This window comes from Nilaparvata lugens, chromosome 5 (genome assembly GCF_014356525.2).
Source record: "Nilaparvata lugens isolate BPH chromosome 5, ASM1435652v1, whole genome shotgun sequence".
Taxonomy (NCBI): Eukaryota; Metazoa; Arthropoda; class Insecta; order Hemiptera; family Delphacidae; genus Nilaparvata; species Nilaparvata lugens.
Window position 1 is genome coordinate 54,074,418 of NC_052508.1, and position 21,188 is coordinate 54,095,605.

At 34.3% G+C, this 21,188-nt stretch overlaps 3 protein-coding genes across 5 annotated transcripts in view; 2 read left to right on the top strand and 1 right to left on the bottom strand.

The window, feature by feature from the left end:
• Positions 1-2,192: 2,192 nt before the first annotated feature.
• LOC111046604 (voltage-dependent anion-selective channel) lies at positions 2,193-3,086 on the top strand. The gene has a single exon (XM_039429541.1). It carries the CDS (start codon positions 2,193-2,195, stop codon positions 3,084-3,086), a length of 894 nt encoding a protein of 297 aa, XP_039285475.1.
• LOC111046606 overlaps positions 2,876-21,188 on the bottom strand; it is a 32,785-nt gene continuing 14,472 nt past the window's right edge. For 2 of the 3 annotated variants that reach the window (XM_022332188.2, XM_039428760.1), the window contains exons 7-8: positions 8,707-8,936; positions 5,687-7,082 (exon numbers count right to left, since the gene is read on the bottom strand). In XM_022332188.2, coding sequence (XP_022187880.2) covers positions 8,772-8,936 — 165 coding nt within the window. In that variant the 3' untranslated portion in view covers positions 5,687-7,082; positions 8,707-8,771. Of the gene's footprint in view, positions 7,083-8,706; positions 8,937-21,188 lie in introns of all 3 variants that reach the window. The other variant, XM_039428759.1, reaches the window with a different exon arrangement.
• On the top strand, positions 11,722-20,117 carry LOC111046607. The gene is made up of 4 exons (XM_022332190.2): positions 11,722-12,344; positions 15,049-15,228; positions 16,864-17,091; positions 19,710-20,117. Exons 1-4 carry the CDS (start codon positions 12,243-12,245, stop codon positions 19,902-19,904), a joined length of 705 nt encoding a protein of 234 aa, XP_022187882.1. The 5' UTR covers positions 11,722-12,242; the 3' UTR covers positions 19,905-20,117.

Consider the following 21,188-nt stretch of genomic DNA (forward strand, 5'->3'; position numbering starts at 1 on the left):
ATCTCGTGGTAATACAGTGTTGCCGTTCTGTTGTGAAAAAATGGAACTTGATACGTTTCCGAATTTGAAATTAATAGAAAAAACTAGCCGAATAAATCCTTTATGAAAAATATAAATTTCCATTGTATGAATGATTTTTGAAGATGAGATTCATAAAACTAGTCTCAACGTGTCCTATCTTGACGTGTCAACAGTAATTCGATTATAGATTCGACCGTTTAAAATATATTTGAAAAAATACACACTGCTACAGGTGAGCATTTTATCAACTAGAGAAATGAACAAAAATTATACACATCACAGGGAAGATAGGATGTCTTGTGTGTGTGTGTGTGTGTGTGTGTGTGTGTGTGTGACATTCAATGATGAGTCGCTGAAATAAGTTTAGTTTTGGGATACGAATAGGCTGTGCAAAAGGCTAAAAAAACTTAACTGGTAATAATTTTCAAAGGTTTTCAATTTCAGATACTATCAAGTTATCAAAATAAAAAGCTAAAAAAAAACTTTATACTGGTGATATTTTTCAAAAGTTTTCAAATTTGGATACTATCAAGATATCAAAATGGAAAAGTTCCTATTTAGTATATTATGAGCGGTCAAAGTTAAAATATTTGAAACATACCATTTAAAATTTGATAAGAGATAGATTCATGTGGTTTTGATGATACATTATTCACAATTTTGTTAGTTGAATAACAATATAACAAAAAATCCCTTGAAATATCAATTTTGGAGGAAGTTACTCAATTTTGAAATTCTACTCAAAATAGACCCAACTTGAGTCATGCTATTTTCAGTCATTTTTTGAAAATCATAAAAATATTTCAAAAACAAATAAATTATTTATTTCAACAATATCATGAATATAATGTATCCTGAGAATTGCATGAATTCATCTCTTATTATACTATGATTGAAATGATTTTTTAAATTTGGGCAATCATAGGCCTTTCTCAAAAATTAAAGCAATAAAAAAGTAGACAAGTACTTTCCTTACCTATGGTAGTGGGTAGGGCAAGAAAAGTAAAAACACTTGAAACTTTGGTTCAATCGCCCCCTATGGGTTGGGGGAGCTTTGAGTCGACCATCGTACTCAAGAATGTGTTGAAACCCAGAATTCACCCACAGTATCCATGCTTGTCGTAGGAGGCGACTAAAATGGACCTCAAGGCAACTCCAGAAGTTGCATTGCCTTCAAACCCACGGGATCTGCCCCATCAGGGCAGTTTTGGAGGGGCAAAAAGAAAAACCCAAGAGACCAGAGATGGGCGAAACTCCAGGCACAAATGTGGGTCAAGAGGCTGAGTCGAGGGTGACCGCCCTGGAGGCAGTTTAGCGTCCCCTCACTCTGTGGAAGGACCTACAAATAGGCCAGGAGTGGAACTCACGTAGGTCACGAGTTTGTGGGTGGAGAGGCCAAAACTCACCACTGCTCAAAGAAGAGCGGCCATTCAGGCAAAACTTCTTGGGAGAGGTTAGGGGATGGATGATGGTTGGGTGATGGGTGAAAAACCAGGCACAAATCTGGGTCAAGAGGCTGAGTCAAGCGTGGCCCTAGAGGCAACTTGGCCGCCCCTTCCTCAGCGGAAGGGCCTACAAAGAAGGCCAGGAGTGGAACTCACGTAGGACACGAGGACTGATCAGTCTGAAGAGCCTGCCAAGCATATCACACTGGATTACGACAAGAATTGCAACCAGGTGATGAATGGAATGTTAGCAAAGGGAAAAACTCCTGGTTCTTGTAAAGGATATAGGTATTGGTTTGCCTAACTAACATACTACTTGGTAACAAAATAAGCTTCGGTTGACGTGTGGGGTTCTTTGAACCTTTGGATCCTTGAATCCGTCCCTTCAAAAACTATAAACAATTGGTATAATCAGTCTTCAACTAGAAGTTGATAATGTAACTCAAATAGAAAGAAGGTACTCTCTGTATAGAGTAGGTACCCATCCGATCACAGGAGTGACAAACTAGTCTCAAACTTTTGGTGATGAGCGGGTTTGAACCTGGGATCTCAAGCACTCTCACTCTATCCGCTAGACCATGGATCACTTCTTAATAAATTACAAAATAAATAATATTTTAATACAGGTACCTATTACACACTATTGTACTCTGGAACTACTTTCAATATTGAAAAACTCATGTATAATGCCTGTGTTACAGTATTAATGCAGCCTTCTTTTTCAGGATGAGTGGGAAGTTTTGTAATCCATGGACACATGGAGAAGGCGGGTTGCCGTATTACGCCGAGCTTGGCAAAAAAATTCGTGACGTTTTTGGTGCCTATGCTGTCGGGTTATTCAACATGAATGTTAGTGGCGTAATGACTGACTATGGAATAAAATTCAGTGATGGATTACATGCAAACAAAGAGACTGGCGATGTTTTCGGAGTAATTGAAACAAAATTTGCCTCTGAACAGAAGAATATTATATTTGGCCAGAAATGGACTTCGAATAACGATCTGTCAGGCGAATTTCTTCTCATTGATTTTTGTCAAGGAGCTCTAGCAAAACTGGTTGGTACCTTCAACACCAAGAATAATAAAAAATCGCTGCTCATTGGTACGGATTACAGGAATAATAGAATAGCCTTGAATTTGGCAGCCGAATTCAAGGACAAGTCACCTATCGTGAAAGGTGCAATAGCAGGTGGCTATGAAAATTTTGGTTTGGGCTATTTCACTCATTTCGAATCGAAAGATTCGAAATTTGTCACTCACGATTTCAGAGTGTCGTATGATGCGGAAAAATTCACGCTGCTTGGCGCTTTAGAAAATGAATTCAAAGTTATTTCGGCCGCAATTCAAGGCAGATTAGTGGATAACGTGGATGGGGCGTTGGAAGTGAAGCACTCGAAAGGAGGCGACAACGACGGTGTTCTAGTGACTGTGGGGGTCAAGTACACTCACAACGAAGACTGTGTCTTGAGAGGTAAAGTCGACAGCAAGGCAATGCTTGGTCTAAGTCTCACCCAGACAATCAATGACACCACTGCGATCAGTCTGTGTGCTATGATCGAAGGCCAAAACATAAGCAAAGGAAAACACCAACTAGGATTCGGTCTAAACGTACATTTCTAGAATAAAGTGAACTTGAGTACTGTATCGATATATAAATGATGTTATTAAGAAATAACTTGAGCAATAATTGGCTGTAATAAATTCATTTTGTGACAATAGTTCATTATTTTGTCAAACAATGTAGCAGTAAAAAACATTGACTATTAACAATAAATCCCATGCGATTCGAATGCAAGCTCCAATCAGTGAGTAAATCTTATATATTTTCCATAATTAAAAAAGTATGAAGCCAGTTACACACACATCGATTTTTGGACGTATGAATTTTTTCCGTCCTTGAAAAATTCTATTACATTACCTAAACATAACTTGACAAACTGATGATATTTTTGCTAAGTTCCTTTTAATCAGGTAGATTTCATAAGGACGGCAAACATCGAACGTCCAAAAATCTATGTTCTATGACTTCGTTCAACGTTATCAACCTAGACATGGATATTCATAAAAGTATTTGATTTGAAAATTGAAAATTAATTGGCATGAATCAAACAGAAGTCAATAATATTGATTATGACCAACAAGATCAATTTGGAAGAAAAGGAAATTCTACCAATACATTTAATTACATCAAATAAATATTACTTCTTCAGTTTCTCCTTACAGAATAAGCCAGTTTCTTTTTCATAATATTTTGGTATGTACAAAGATAATGTCATACAAATAAGTCCTGGGAAATTGAATTTGAATCCTCTTTCATCTAATTGTTATTATTAGAGTCTAGACGCTGGAAATATATCTTATTGGTCTGTATATCGACTATTCTAAATACACTTGAGTAAGCCTCAAGTTTACCGAAAGCATTTTCACATCATTTCATTTTCAAAAAGAGAGATTTTAAAGAATTTGGAGTCAATAAAATTAAATTTCAAAAATTGTTAAACAAAACTTTATTTTTAGTGTTTAAACCGAACAATGTTCTCAATTCAATGGAAGAAAAACTCAATAATGATTAAAGTAACTCAATAGTACCGTAGTGTCAAAAATGGAAAAAATCTTATAAAAATATCATTTTAAAATGATATCTAAAGAATCAACAAACATTGCTTTAAATGTTATTGAATTATCAACAAATATGAATAATATTGGGAAATCTGTCGAGTTTCTCTACGAATTTTTCAAATGAAAAAGCCCCATTTCAAAACTTCCATATTGATTCAGCCCGCCTTATAATCTACACACTTCGACAGATTTACAAATAAAATAATCATGAAAACCTTGATAATACTTCTACAAAAATATTATAATTGAATTAACAACAATTAAATATTTTAAATCACCAACACATAATTATATATTTTTCAATATTGCAATGAGATATTATTCCCCTATTTTATATTCTATTAGAATGGGTAATGATAATTTGTACAGAAAATCTAGGTTCAACATAGGTACACTTACATCGACTACGGTATAAAAAAGTGATAACAGCTTAAGACTTTGATAAACTATAGGGCCTGGAACGGAAGAAATTTTCATATAATAATAAGAATGATTTTTCTTTCCGAAACAGAACCGAAATGCTACACCCATCCTATGTGATAGATGAATAGCACTTGTAGAATAGTACACAATATAAAACACAGTGTTAAACTTCGAAAAGGGGAAGTGTTTATACTTTAGTCATACGCTGAAAGCTCATTTAATGAAAGAAAATAGACGTTAAAAGCTAGTCTAAGTTCGAGCCCTTCATTGCTGTGAATCACTCAACAATTTTATTAGTCGAATAAAATAATATTGCTGTGATTATTCCATTCGAACTACAGTAAAGCCTCGTTTATCCGGCATTGCGGATTAGCAAATTACCGGATAAATGAGGTGTTAATGTATGTTCAGTCTATTTCTTATATGATATATAAACATATTCATATGTTTATGTTCAGTTTATTTCTGAAACATAATAGATTAACCATAATACAAACCAATATAAAAGGAATATTTGTATGTTTCCCCACATAGAATCTAAATAATACGTATGTGGGGAAAAGTCTTGCCTTCATTGTAGGCATGATACTCCTCAAAGTTAAAAATAAATACAAAGTAATTCTCCTGGACTAGCTGTAAACATCTACAGTCTACACTCCGAATAAAAATACAACTAACATTTTGAACATAATTTTATCCATCTCACTTCAAATACTAGCAAAATAAAACAATCTTCGTCAGATATGGTAAAATAAATAGTGAAACCTCTTGAAAGTTGAACGGCCTGTGTTACTGAATTGGAAAATATAAATTATTGTAGCCTACCCCAAACTCAATGTCTATGTAGAGGAGCTACAACAATACGGTACTGTCTGTACAATTCCATGTTAAATGTAGAGGAGCTATGCAGAACTATATGCTACAAATAGGATAAAATGTATTCCATTTTAGTTTATATTGATAGAATACTCCATATAAAATTTCATAAGACATGCCGTTTTTTTTCATAATTGTATTATGTAGTAGAGTTGAATAATTAAATGGTTCAAAGTCAGTTTGGAAATTGTAATATAAAATATAGAAATGAACAATCGGTCCAGTTTCAAGATTAGTTTGTATAAACCGTAAAGTTGAATAGTCTATATATAATAGTGTATAACTATAAAAATACCATCACAAAACGAAAGTTATAAGGAAGAATCAGGAGAATGGATGGGGCAAAAAGGGTACATGCTGTGCAAACTCTCTTTTGAGTAAAACAAGAACAAAAGTGCAATTGGGTGGGAAGTATCACCAGAAAACCAATGTTTCTCATAATTTAGAAAAATGAACTTGTTCTTCACACAGATTAGAATAGGTATTCCTACATTATGATTATCGCTATTTGCTAGTCAGGATCTTTGAGTCTAAAACTCTATTTACATTTACGTTATGTTGACTCCACCAATTTCTTGGAGTCTTATTCAATAGTGAAAGAAATGCTACAAGTAATAGATGACATTTTTAGATCACACAAATTTCAAGTAAATGTAATGCCACATATTTCTTACTAGGGCAATAATTACGAAATGTAGTTTAAAATTTTCTTACTAAATCTAATAGATTAATCATAATAGTTTATTGCTCCCACTAAGCTTATTATAGAAAATACAACTAGGTGACATCAGACAACGGATTTTTTCACAATATCCATGATAACTTACATCACTTTCATTCTAAAATTACAGTTTTCATGGTACCGGTAGTCAACCAATTTTTCAAGAAGTAAGAATAATACATTTACGAGGCTAAAAAACACATTCGTGACCTTCCAAACCCTAAGACTAAACAATATTATCATCAACTTTCATTCTTGTGGTATAGATACAAATAACAAGTACACACTATTATAGAAGAATGATGCCACTTTTAAACATTAGTAGATTACAAAAAGAATCCATCGTGAGTAAATATATTATTATATATTAATTCTAAAAAACAAGTTGACGACTTTCAACAGAGTCTTCTGTACAAAACAATTTGATCCAAACATTCAAGAAATATATTTTTTTCCAAGATTCTTTCCCAAACCAATAATAACATCTTTTGAAGAACACATAAATTTTCAAAAAAATGCATTGAATTGAAGCAATAAGAAAAAAAGAAATTAGTCATTCATACTAATCATTTTAATACGAGTAGTAAGTCAACAGAAACTTATTTTCAAAAAAATATTTCAAAATCAAATATTTCAAATATTTAAAAAAAATGCATTGAATTGAAGCAATAAGAAAAAAAGAAATTAGTCATTCATACTAATCATTTTAATACGAGTAGTAAGTCAACAGAAACTTACAAAGAAAAAAAAAGTATATGATGAGTATTATAAACACATTTACTAAAAAAAATGAAACTCTCTAAGTCTATTGGTGGTATAATAATTTCAAGTCACAGGCTTGTGAGAATTATTTATCTTCTACAAGAACTGTTGATAACAGTGATAATTGATTTTTATAGAGTGACTATTTTACATGGTTGATGTATCAGTAATAAAACTATATACGTGTTTTAAAACCTCAGTCCGTGCATATTAATCTGAAACAAAAGAAAATGCGTTCATAAGTTGTAGCTTGTGATACTAAATTAGTAAATTAGATTTATCATAGCTTATGACTCGAACACATACTGGTACAACACATCGAGGAGTATTCACAATAGTGTTGACTCACTTTATAACAAATCAGATTGAGACATTATACAAGTCCGATTTAACCAAGGTCGGTCAAAACACTTGAACATGATCAAAACAAATTAGATACGCTTCACAAGTACACTGGAACAATGTGATTTCTATGGCAATAGTTACTACCCACAATAATTTTCCAGTGGACACTTCAAATCGTGGTTTCAAATCGACCATGTTCAAACCCGCCTTGATCGAGCTTGGTGAAACCGGGTATTAATAGTTTATTTGATCAAAAATTAAACTGATGGAAAAACAGGAGTTATGCAAAAACACATTTTCCCTGAATTTTGATTAAAAAAATGGCCAATTCCAAGGATATGGTTGGAAAGAGGAAGAAATTTCCAATAAGATGCATATAATTTGCTCATTTGTTTGACGTTTTTGTACTTTTTTCGAGCGTTCAAACTGTTTGAAATTTGTCTTTGAACTCGATGAATGTACTTTTTTTCAACTTTGAGTGCTCATAAAAAGTTCAGAAACGTCAAGCAAAGAAACAAACTACATGCATCTTATTGAAAATTTTGTCCTCTTCCCAACCAAATCCTTAGAATTAGATTTTTACTGATAGTTTTCTATTTATTTACGTTATTCCAAAATATCGAAAAATCAATGACTCGAATACTAAGATCGATATGAGAAAATTTTACTGGACATTCTTTGTTGCAAATTTGATGTAGAATCTATGGTCTTCGGCTGTTACACATTTTGTGGGACACCCTGTGTAGGGTGCTTCTGAAATACACCGCTAAACTTTTTGAGGTGTTTCCTTATATCAAAATAAAGGAAAAAGTTTCAGTAAACAAGGCTTACTGAAACTTAAAATGTTTTGTTACCGTGATATGATTGGGGAAGATTTCACATTTATCTTCAAGTTTCCAATTTTATACCTCCGTGGCGGCCTTATGAGGGGACTCAAGTCAAGTGATTAATACTCATGTGACATTAGCTCATAAATCTAAAGGAACCAATTAGGAGTTTTTAACTTTGATGATGAGATTTTGGGGAAAAATATGCTAGAAAACTCAATATTTCAATTACAAAGTCATTGAAATGAGTTACCTTATTGTTTACCGGTATTTTCATTTACAAATCTAATATTGCAGAGAATTCCAATATGAAGAAAAAGATCAATAAAATCTTTGTCCAAAACTCACAAGTCAGGATTTAAAGGAGACAAAAGATCAATCTTTTCAAAAATGATTATTTATTTCTCCTTGTTGCCTCCAAAAATTACTCTATATAATTTGGATCGAATCTAAGTCTATTAAAACTATATATAGCCTAATCATAGATTCTATCTATGAATGATTTTTAGCTAGTTGTACACGATTTGTTTTCGGGAGGGTCTCAGTTCCTCACGATCTCAATTCATCAAGGGGCCTATTTTGGCCATTTCTTGAGAAACTGAAACAAGTAGGAAGTTTAGTAACTGACTCTGTAGTTAAGGTTAGGTAAGGTTAGTTAATGTCGTACCTTTCCCTGGTCTAGGGTGTGGGCCAATCCATGAAGTAGGATGAGTAGAGGGGCGGTCGATGCTGCTACTTCTGCATGGTGGGCGTTTCCTCCTCGAGGTATTGGCGGAAGCAGTGCTGGCACTCGTCACTCGTCCAATGGCAGAGCAGCAGCTGCGACTCGGACAACAGCGCCGGCTCCAGTTTGGTGCACAGCGAGTGCCGCAGCAGTGCCTTCGTCGCTTCCATTGACTGCCAAACACACAAAACAAAAAGGACTTTAAAACGCTTGTGCCACATGCAAACGTTGGCCCAATGTGTACAAATGATTACCAGTGCCATAGTGTGCATGGGTGGCCTTCACTGGCCCACGTTGGCCATCGCTCCGATTTTTGACGAGCTGTCAAACTACCCATCTACACTTGTCAACTATTGCGTGCTGTTTCAATGGTTCAATGATTTTATTACAACCAGAAAATACATACAGTACACTAGGCCATGTCATTACAATAAAATTACAATAACAATACATAAATAAATATAATAAATAACATTCAGTGCAACAGCAGGCTTCAAAGCTATTTGGTTTTTCATAAAAAATACAAAAATAATAAACAATTACTAAACTACAATTCCATCACAGTCTATACAGTCTATTCTAATTTTAATCTATGCCTACTTACAATGAATCTTGGGTAAATTGAAACTATAGAAACTATTATCACAGTCAATTTAATTATTATTTAACGAAAATCCTAAATAAATGCTGTGAATCACCCCGAAGACTTCTGCTACTGCAGACATTGACAACAGGGTTAACAGATAGATGGAAATTCGATGAGAACTACTATCCAAAAATTATTTGCCAGCCCGGGAATCGAGCCAGGTACCTCCCAATTGCCAGTCAGGAATGCTTACCCTTACACCAAACTGACAATCTCTGGATAGCAGCGCTCATTTTATACGAAGCCATAGCGGCCAACCAGTTTACAGATGGTATTAAATGGAGAATGCATTTATTCAAATTCGATTCTACAAACTCATTAACCGAGTAGAAGGGGGGTTGGCGACCAGCCAGGTCTTGACCCGCTTCTTAAAGGCCACCAGAGGCAGTTCTCTTATTACATCAGGTAGTCTATTGAAAAATCTAATGCCAGATATGGGAAAGCTTTTCCTGGATCTTTCCAATCTCACCCTGGGCAGGACTATGTTTCCATTTCCGCGTGTAGCATTACTGTGAACCAGATTGGCCCTGGTGTACAAATTAATATTCTCTCTAATCGAAACCAAGCACTCGTATATATGTACATGCTGTAGACCGTCATCACTCGTAAATGTACAAACAATGGTTTACAGTGATCAATCCAAACAGCTCTCATCACAATTCTAATTCTCTTTTCTGAATTATTAGCACCCTATTCTCAGGAAAATAAAGTGCTGTTTCCTGTTTTGTCGTTTGCTCTTCTGGTTTTTCTGTGTAATAGGTTGCTATAGACCTAATTGTAGTCAATTATCATTGCGTTAATGTTTTTATTCTGATTATTTCAGTTGATATTTTCAATTTCTATCATGGATATGTCGATGGCTACCGCTGACCTTGATGGGTCACTGGTCACAAAACTACGCTAACCAATCTTAATTGGCCAAAGTATGGACTAGGCATTGCAGTACCATTTACAGGCCCGGTTTCCTAAACTCTTATTACTTCTTATCGGGAATCATTTTACAAAAAAGTACCCAAAGTATTTTGAATATTGAAATTTTGTGTTTTCAGTTGGCCGGAAAATCAGAGAACAGGAACTATTCAGGCTAACGATATGGAATTGTTTATACAACTCAGTAACGCTTGACATATTATACTCCAACAATTTGGACAACTCTAGTTTGCTGAATCGCGTTCCAGTTTCCACCCAAACGATTCTCGACCTCGCCGTTATTTGGGAAACAGGAATTCAAGATATTACTATTCTATTGAATTATACAGTTTGATAATGTTATTGGAGTGATATTTATCATCAAAACATGTATTAAATTGAAAATGTATTAAATGAATTGAGAAGTAAATGAAATAAACATAGATCAATATATCAAATAATAAGAGCAGATAAGACAGAATTGAATGTATGAAAAATGAGTGATTCGTAAAGACTTTTTCACACCGCCGTAGCTTGGAATACGTGTTCTGAACTTTTATTTGATTTATATTCGGTCATTTTTTGTAAATGGAACAACTTTCTCAAACATTTTTATTTTCAGGTAATTTTAGTTTCATTTAATCAACAATACCATGAAGAATTTATACGCAAAATTTCATAAATTCAATTTGAAATTATCTGTCCGAAAAATGTGAACGTTAGACGCCCACATCTCAAATAGTAATGAAAAATGTATTCCTAAGAACTCTTTTTTTTTGATAGCTTGATAGCATACAAATTGAAAAACTTTGAAAAATATCATCAGTAAAAAGTTTTATTAGCCTTTTGCTCAGCCTCAAGTCGCTACGTCTTTCAAGCTATGTTACGGCGGTGTGAAATAGCCTTGGTATGTTTGATATTCTAAGTTGTAGTTGTTGCATGCTATCTATAAAATTGGAAAGTTCAACGGAAACCTAACAGGCAAGTAGTATTGTATTGAGCGAGGTTCATTGATTGTCTTGAGTTATTAGCAAAGTCGAAGTGAGAGAAGATGGATAGAAAGATCATTCATGACAGGGATTGGAGAATCATCCTTCAACTATGTATAACTATTTATAAATTGGGGTGTGAATGAAGAATGATAGATTAGACGTTGGAAGAAGACAGGTTGAAGGCATTATAGTTTGGGGAAAAAGAATGAATGAGAGAAAACACGATAGTTTCATAGGGGTGGGTAGAATAAGACTTGGAAAAAAAGTGTGAGAGAGAAGGAGAAAGAGAGAACATATTTTTCAATTTCTACGAAAAGATACATTGGGAAAGGAAAGAGGATGATGATGACCAAAGAGAAACAGACACATGCTCTCAGCTGGATATCCTTTCTTCTTGGAAAGGACAATAAAAGAACGGGTTCTAAAGAGAAGAACTGGTTGAGCCAGGTTAGTTAGTAAATAATTCAGTTGATTTTTATTAATGAGGGAGCCAAAGAAAGGAGCTGTCTGCACAGATAACAATGGCGATTCTTGCCCCCACCAATATTCTCAACTTTTTCTCTTTTGTGCAAGTGAGAAGAATGGAGGAGAGAGAGAGAGAGCTTCTCAGTTTGAAGCTCCAGTTCAGTTTGAGTTTATTTACGGCAGCCGAAGAACGGAGAAGTCTGACATTAGGTTTATAAATATATTTTCTGTGTAATATTTTGAAAGACAGAGATCGCGTGATCAGCAACTGTCTTTGTCTTTCGACATTACTTCCTCTTCCAGTTACATCTCCATCAAAGTGGATGTTAGTTTAGGTAAAAATAGCAAGAGGAGGAGGCACAGCTCTAATGCCATCAGCAGTACTAAAAACTCAAATCTGAGCTAGCCGGCAATCAGTCAATAACTGAACAGAGCAGGACCAGGGTGGTAAGCCGGCATTCACCGCGATGAAACTGACTTTGGTTCTTCTACAGACGTTACTGACAGCGGTTCACGTGTTTGCTTTAGTGTGGGAAGACGAGGAACTCATCAACAGCATCGATGACCAGGTAATAAAGTAAATCACAAAAATTAATTATCATTCCTAATCTAACATCACATTGTCGGTTAATTTTGTTATTGCTATATTTGGAAATTTCTATCGAATTCTTTTTCAAACTATCTGTAATTTCTAATGTTAATTTTGAATATTGTTATTATATTATCGTAGCAGGATTTTTTTAATGTTCGTGTTTTGATAATTTTTTCTGTTAATCATGAATGTATTATGCATCTGATTAGGATAGCAACTCCTATTTGTATGAGTACTTGCTCAAGAACAAATAATAAAACTATTTGATTTGAATTACCATCTTCTTGGGATTCTGTATTCATTCTAATTACGTACTATTACCACTTCTATTCATTTCGAATGTATTTCATAAGCAATGAACAACAAAAATATCTTCCACTTTACCTTTTTGGTTAGGGCTACTCTTAATTATCAAGAAATAGAAAATAAAAAAGGGTACTTAGATTTAATAATTTCTTGATCATCTACTTTTTATCCCGTGTGTAATGTGGAACGAGTGTTCAAGCATAGATAATTCACCTTGAAATATTTGTATGAATATCACTGAAATTCACTACAGTAATGTACGATGCACATGTTGTTTATTCGAATGATTATTCAAATTGATGAATGCATTAAATTTAGGAAGGGAATAACGATCATCCTGTCACTATGCTGTTCTCTGAAATTGTCTAGCTAGAGAATTGAAATTGTAAATTTCAATAAATTGAAATTTCTCTGAAATTGTATAAATTGAAATTTCTCTGAAATTGTATAAATTGAAATTTCTCTGAAATTGTATAAATTGAAATTTCTCTGAAATTGTCTAGCTCCTACAAGTGAATTGATAATCGCAGTACCCGATTGTGATTGATAGGTAATATTTCTACCGATATTAAATAGTAGTTCTGTGAACAGTATACAGTACTTCGCGATCTGTAAGCTACTTTGACCTGTTGTTGGGTTATTTCAAAACTGAAAAGAATCCAGTTTGCTTGCTATTTATAAAATAATGTTGTAATTCGGACTGCAACAAAAATCAAAAAATGTTTATTAAATTAGGCGCTGACTTCGAATGACTTATCTGTGATTCATCCTTCAATAAACGATAATATTGAACATACAGCGAACGCACAGTGCAGCAGACAAACGTATGAAGCCATACGGAGGAAAAATCCCTCCTCAGGAGTTCGAATGTTGCAACATACACAGACGTCTGTCTGCATATGTATGCAGACGTCTGCATTTTTCTCCGTCTGTTTGCTGCTGTGTGCGTTTGCCTCAAATTGGACATCTGAAGCATAACGTGACGCATTAGACAGTGGTGTAAAATTGGCGAAGTTCAAGATCGGCGATGTTAACAATCGGTGATGCTTTTATCTGCTATGATCACTACTGCTTTTTATTGTACAACTGCTGTTTGCAGTCATTTTCAAGATTTTTAAATTCAGCACCCCAAGGTTTTTCGCGTTCGACTAGTCTACATAAAGCGTTCATTTAAAATTAAACTGATTAGCCAAAACTAAATAACATTGAACTGAGGCTAAACTAGAAACAAATAACAATTGAGACTATCGATAAATTTTAGTGGTAGCAGTACTGTATTTGTAAGTTGTAGAATTTTTAGTACAGTCAATGAATGGTAAAATTTAGTTATTTTCAACCAGAAAAGAGTTCTTCTGGAAAGCTATTCCAGAGCATTTTAGAAATGCTCTACCAAACCTCTATGTACCAAATGTATTTGAACTAAATTAAGGGATTATTAATTAATCATAACTGAGGAAGAATATTCATACAAGTTATAATAATATTATTTTAAAGTGTAAGTTTTGTCCAATAGAATATGGATGACAACATGGTCCCTCGACTCTTTCAGAAATATCTTCAGACATGATAAGAATAGGACAAAGTTTGTAAATGTGATGGGCTGTATTATAGAAGCCCACTTATCTCAACGGGGAAGACTCAATTAGTTGTAAGCCTACACAGTTCAATCAAAGAAACAGTTTTTAAATTAGTCTGATAGTTGAGTTGTTGAAAGATCAAGTAAGCTACCTGCTAGATAAAGTAAAAATCCGGTAATACCATCAATAGTAAATAAATAATGATAATTCAATGACTAAAATAATCAATCAGCTTTGCTTAATTCTAATTTAATGGTATAAAAATGTGACTGACAAGTGAAGAATGATTGAATTGAATATGGGATTAGAGCAAACATGGAAATTATTCTACAGTGAACACCAAAATGTATACACTCTACAGTAATTTTTCAAAGATAATAAGAAATACACGTTTTAAATAGTTTAATCGATTCCAATGATAATGTTTTCCTTATCTCCTAACTGTAGACTCCAGATCTTCCTCACTGTTTGCCAAATGCAGTATGAATTTATTTTTGGTTACACAACAAAATGTATGAATAATACTCTCAATAACAAATTATTCTTCAAAGATAAATAAGAAAGCCTTTATTCGAATAATTAAAATTTCATCAATCTTATCGGTTTCTTTTATGATTTGATTTTAAATGATTGTAGACTCCAGAGCTTGCGCACTGTTTTCCACATGCAGTGAGCATTTATTTTGTTTTTAAACCCGATATTATTATTGTTCAAAAATAATAATAAAAACATTTTTCAAACAATATTGAATTTCATCAATCTTATCAGTTTTAATTATTTGATTTCTAACGATTGTAGACTCCAGAACTTGCGCACTGCTTGCCAAATGCAGTATGCAGTGTAGTGCACAGACGATTCTGGCTTCCACCGATCACACAGAAGTTCTGTGAGTGCAAAGGAAACGAGGAATGCTCGATGAGGTACCAGCTGACATTGGACTCCAAGACCATGCAACTCGACAGCAGATCACAGCTGCAGGTTAGTGAATAGTAGATTCGTGGGACGTTGAATCGTTGGTGGGGAGACCCTTGCGGGAAGGTCCCTGTATATCATTTAAGCAGTCAATTTTGAAGTAATTTCATTTCTTCAGTCATATCATTTAAGCAGTCAATTTGGTAGTCATATCATTTCTACAGTCAAAACTTGCAGGTTGGGAACTATTGCATAACAATGCTCCACTATTTATCAAGTGATCACCCACAACCCACCATTATTTTTTATTCGAAGATCTTCATTAATGAGAGAGTAATTTACCAAAAAAATGAGAGAGGAAAGAATTTCAAGATTATTTTTCGAATGAATAGAATGATACACTTTTGAAGGAATCTAATAGAGAAAGACATGCAGAAGAACTGTGAATGATTCTATTTACTTTAGGTATACTACCAAAAGAGGCCTCTCTCAATACAACAGTACTTGGAGTACCATATTTTGAGAAAACTTACTGCTACAGTATTGTTCTTATACCATTGGATTTCAATATTAAATGATTCCTTGGATCATGATCTCTTTACCTTATCAGATACGATATCCTTGGTTTTCAAATCAAATGGATGATTTTTGATACTCTTGTAATTTATTTATTGAATAAATCAAACAAATACAATAGTCAGAAAGCAGGCTATAACCCAAAATTTCTTCTATGTCTTTATCTATGCAGGATATTGCCCAAAACGCCAAAACAATGTCTTAATTTTGTCTCAAATAGTCACGAAATATCATGTCGTTCACCATAGCTACTGCAGCTGTTATGCTGTAATGTAAAATCTATAATACAACAGTGAAAATATAATTCCCATTCCCACGAGTTCTAATTGGACTATTCCCACTCAGCCCGGCCTAGTGAGTATGAATAATCCCATTAGAACTTATGGGAATTATATTTTCACTGTCACTGTTGTGTGCGAATCCAGCTTAAGGCGTCAGAACTATGTTGGACATAGAAGTTTTCGGGGTGATTTACAGCATTTAATTAGGATTTTCGTTTAATAAAAATTATATTGTACACTATAAAAATAACAATCTACCATAAAATAATAAAATAAAATAAAAAAATAAATAATAAATAAATAAAATAAATAGTAAAATAATCAACCTATTTATAAATAGAAAAACATATTAAGGCTGTGCAAAGGCTAAAAATAAACTTTCTACTGGTGATATTTTTCAAAGTTTTTCGATTTGTATATTGATGATATTATTAAGCTATAAAAATTTCCAAATTTTTGGAAAACATTTTTTTTCTGAAAGAATATTTCAAATTCGGTAAGAGATAAATCCATGAGATTTACAGGATTCAAACTCAACTAAAAATTTTTTGTTCATTTTTAGTAAATTGAAAAACTTTCTCAAAATTTGATATTTTTAGATAATTTTTATTTTTTAAATCAACAATACCATGAAGAAATTATCCTCTAAATCTCATGGATTTATCTCTAACCGAATGTGAAATGTTCTGTCCCAAAAATTTAAACTTTAGGCGCTCATATCACAAAAAGTAATAATCGGAAAAAAATGTTTTCCTGAGAAAACTTTTTCATTTTGATAGCTTGATGATATACAAATCGAAAAACTTAAAGCTAATAGTGATAAATGTTAATGTTTTGAAATCAGTTTTGTGAGCCAATAACGTCACTGCCGGTTTGCGAGCACGGCCAGCCAGCGCTGGATGTGAAGATGAGGACAATGGAAGGCAGCAGAAGTGGGCAGACGGTGAAAGAAGTGACGGCGATTGCAGCATGCACCTGTCATTGGCCCACCTACTGGGCCCTGCACCGCCACTACTACACCAACTACTTCAATGGAACCACTCTGGCACACGACTACTACACATGTGCACCGGTACATAACATAACATTTCATTCATTCATTCAGTCTGACTTCTTTGAAACTCAATTAAAATCAAAGTTAGTGGTGAGTTTTGAAGGTTCTTGCACACATATGCACCGTTACATAACAATGGGCCCGTTCTGTGTGCATAGAATGTGGTAAATTGTCCGAATCACAATTTACCAGGTAAAAAGTTCCGCGTCCCATGGGAAGAATTTTGACAGATTCTGTACCAGAAACCAGTTCCAAGTTCCTACCCCACAGTCAAAGTAAATTGTTCCAACGAGGTACAGTTCCAACTATCCGAGCTCTCATTGGTCGATTGAATTTTGTAGTCTGCTTGCTTCTCTGCGGCTGCGCATGCACTGATAGCTTGTTTACCATAGCATAGCCATAGAATACATAACCGATAAAATTATGTTTGATAAATTAGTTTTATGTTTCGTTAAATGAATTTTTGTCTATAGAAAATTAGAGAGTAATGGAATGAAAGAAATGCACACTTTTCTAGGCGGTAAGTTTGTAAAACAGCCTTTCTTCATTCACGCAGCTAGTGAACGAAACATTTTGGTGTAAATCAACTTTATAAGTGCGCGCCAAAAGCTTAACCAACGATTTTGAAATGGCGTTCCATGAGAGCATTTGGCACTAGTCACGTGATGGAACAATTTACGATTGGAACTGGAAAATTTTACTGTACACAGAACGTACACATTATTTCATTCATTTATAGATTTGTCTGGCTTCTTTGAAACGTAATTTAAATAAAAGTTAGTGGTGATTATCAGTCAGTCAATCAATCCATCAATTTTTTTGATCATGAAAAACATACAAATAGAGTGGAGCTTATGTGAGATATTCTTGTGCATGTTGAAATTTCACAATAACTACATTTTTGAATATACTTATAGAATAAACAAGGAAACTAATTGGAAACAAGTAGTTACTAGTTAGTGGTGATTTTTGAAGGTTCTTAAACATGTATACCTACTTCTAAATGTACGCTTCAACTGGAATCGCCATACATAATAAATAATACTATAGTAAGGTCGACGTTATAATGGCAGTGGAGAAAGATAGGACAACAGCGTTACCGATTATATGTCGAATAGTTGATTCCAGTATATATTAACTGTTTATCTTGGTTTAAAAAAATCAATTATATTTTATTCGCAAGAAAAGTATTGGTATATTTAACTGTTTATTTTTGTTGAAAAAATCAATTATATTTTATTCGCCAATAACAAATATTTTTTAATGATTAAATAATGCATTTTTTTAATTAGGGATTAAATATTTTGTCAATTAATTCTACTTCTACATTGTTAAAAATATATCTGGAAACATTGCGGAGCTGGAAAAGGATAGCGCTATCTTTTTTGTCGTATGATAGACAAGGATAGTAACACCAATGATAATAAAATACTTCCATTGTAATGTGAACCTCACTATAGTAAGAAATTTAAGCGCCCTTAAAACCTCATTAGAGCTATGGAAGTATGACTTCTATATAGTATAGTATATAGTAATCTTGTTAGATTGTCAGGCAGCCCTCAAGGCTCTTGACTCCAATGAAATCAAGTCCAAATAGGTGTGGGAGTACCACAAAACGCTCAGCAGGCTTGCAACGCTCAACTCTGTGCATTTTGTTTGGTACCTGGCCATGTAGGCATAGGAGGTAATGAGCTTGCTAAGCGGGGTTCTAGTATGCCATTCCTTGGCCCAGAGCGGGGCTGTGGCATAAGTAAAAAAACTGCCTTCCAATAAGTAAATGGTGCAGGGATTTACACCACCAGCAATGGCAGGGTCACCCTGGTCAAGCACTTGGCAAAAGGCTGCTGCAGACGCAAGCCCTCGCTTCACCAGCTGGCTGGTGAGTCTGGGTAGAGGTTAGGTCAAGCATGTGATTGCCCTGATATATGGACATGGCCACTTCAGGAAACATCTCCACACAATTAGACTCAGAAATGAAAGCCAGATGTGTAGGCTTTGTAATCAGTCTGAAGAGACTGCTAAGCATATCATACTGGATTGCGAAAGTCTTGGAGCTAGAAGAAGGGCTCTGTTTAGCTGTAAGCAACCAGGTGAGGAATGGGATGTTGGTATAGGGAAGAAACTCCTGGATCTTGTAAAGGACACGGGAGTTGGTTTGCCTAACTAACATACTTTTGGGACACACAATAAGCTTCGGTTGACGTGTGAGGTTCTTTGAACCTTTGGATCTTTGAATCCGTCCCTTCAAAACATAAACATAAACATGACTTCTATTAATAAAAATATAGTAGTATTATGAACTTTGGATGAATTTCAAGTTGATAATATAGATTCAAGTATCAGTAGAAATAAAGGTCATGAATATTTGGATGTTTAATTCTGATCAATAAAGATGGCTTATTCAAAATCTAGTAAACGATGATCATAATTTCAACAGAGCACGTTCTATAAAAAAGACATTCAATGATCATCTCTTTCTTAAAAATAAAAATGGAATGAAGAGCAAACTGAAATTAGTTCTGCCAAATTCTGCAGGGAACTCCACTGTCCAAACAACAAAACTATAAAAATAATGTTGGCTGTATATTATATAATAACTGTTCTGAAATATTTATATTCAATCGTCTTATTTTCAGCTCAAAAAATGCAACGTGGACGATTTCTGTGGAAATTTGAGAGCAGACATTTTCTCGGCCTACTACCAGTGTTCATGTCCCGCCGGAACACTCTGCATCAACAATGACAGAAGCAAACAATATGCAGCCGAACTATTCTACCAGGGACCGATATACAGGGCCAAATGCCAATACCTCAAAAATCAACAGACGTGAAATAGCGACAATGAAGCATAAAATGGATTAGTGAAATCTATTATATTCATAAATTTCTAACACCAATACCTAAGTAATAATCGATTTGATTTGAATTTATAATAGGGATAAACACTATCTAGAATAAACTCTTTTGTCACATTTGTTATATTTTGTAATAATTCATAACTGCATATTAATGAGAATTGTTTTAATAAAAACAGTTACTGAAATCATTTCATTTATTGACAAAATACTACAACCATCTTCAACTATATATATAAAAGCAAAATGACACTCACTCACTGACTGACTGACTCACTCACTCACTCGCAGAACTAAAAATCTACTGGACCAAAAACGTTCAAATTTGGTAGGTATGTTCAGTTGGCCCTTTAGAGGCGCACTAAGAAATCTTTTGGCAATATTTTAACTCTAAGGGTGGTTTTTAAGGGTTTAAAGTTCGTCTTTTACCATGTATATTCTTCTTATTCCAATATCTTGAAATTATAATTGAAAAATGTCCATACCATATGTTAATATAGAACTATAATCTAGAGAGAGAGAGTACCTCTTCGAAACAGTTGTTAACTGGTAACTAAATTAATAATTTTGTCAGGTTGGCATTAAGTTGAGTTGACTTTGTTAGGTTGGCACCAAGTTGAAGATTGAAATGCACTTATCGCGGAAAAATTGATTGGGCACTGCTACTTCAATCGGAGCTATTCCTGGGAATATTATATTACTAGCCGTCAGGCTCGCTTCGCTCGCCATATCCGTTTAGCCAGACGTTTAGTGTGGACCCCCGACTGGATCGTCCTATGATAAAAATGCTCAAATGAAAAATGCAGGCGAGCGAAGCGAACCTGCTGATTTCATTCTTGGACGATCCAGTCGGGGGTCCAGGATTCGGAGCCCCCTGGCTAGACGGATATGGCGAGCGAAGCGAGCCTGACGGCTAGTAATATAATAATTATGATATTGAAGGAAAAACTAGGCTGAGTCTGTACTATTTCTCTCCAAAAATTTTGATAAAAAGTAAATGTTTGAACCGTTTTGTGCGTGAGCCTATGGTACGTTTCTGTAAGTTGTGTCATTCTGAATGATTAAATAAATAAATGTTGTCCAAAGGTTGAGGTTATGATATCACACACTTCTCCGTCACTTGATTTTTGGTCCAGGAATAATTATTTGAAGATTTTGAATTTTGAAGGTTGACACAATACTTTAAATGAATCACAGAATGTATCACAATAAATAAAAAACTTGAGAAATATTGCACTTTCCGGTATTTGAAAAATTTAA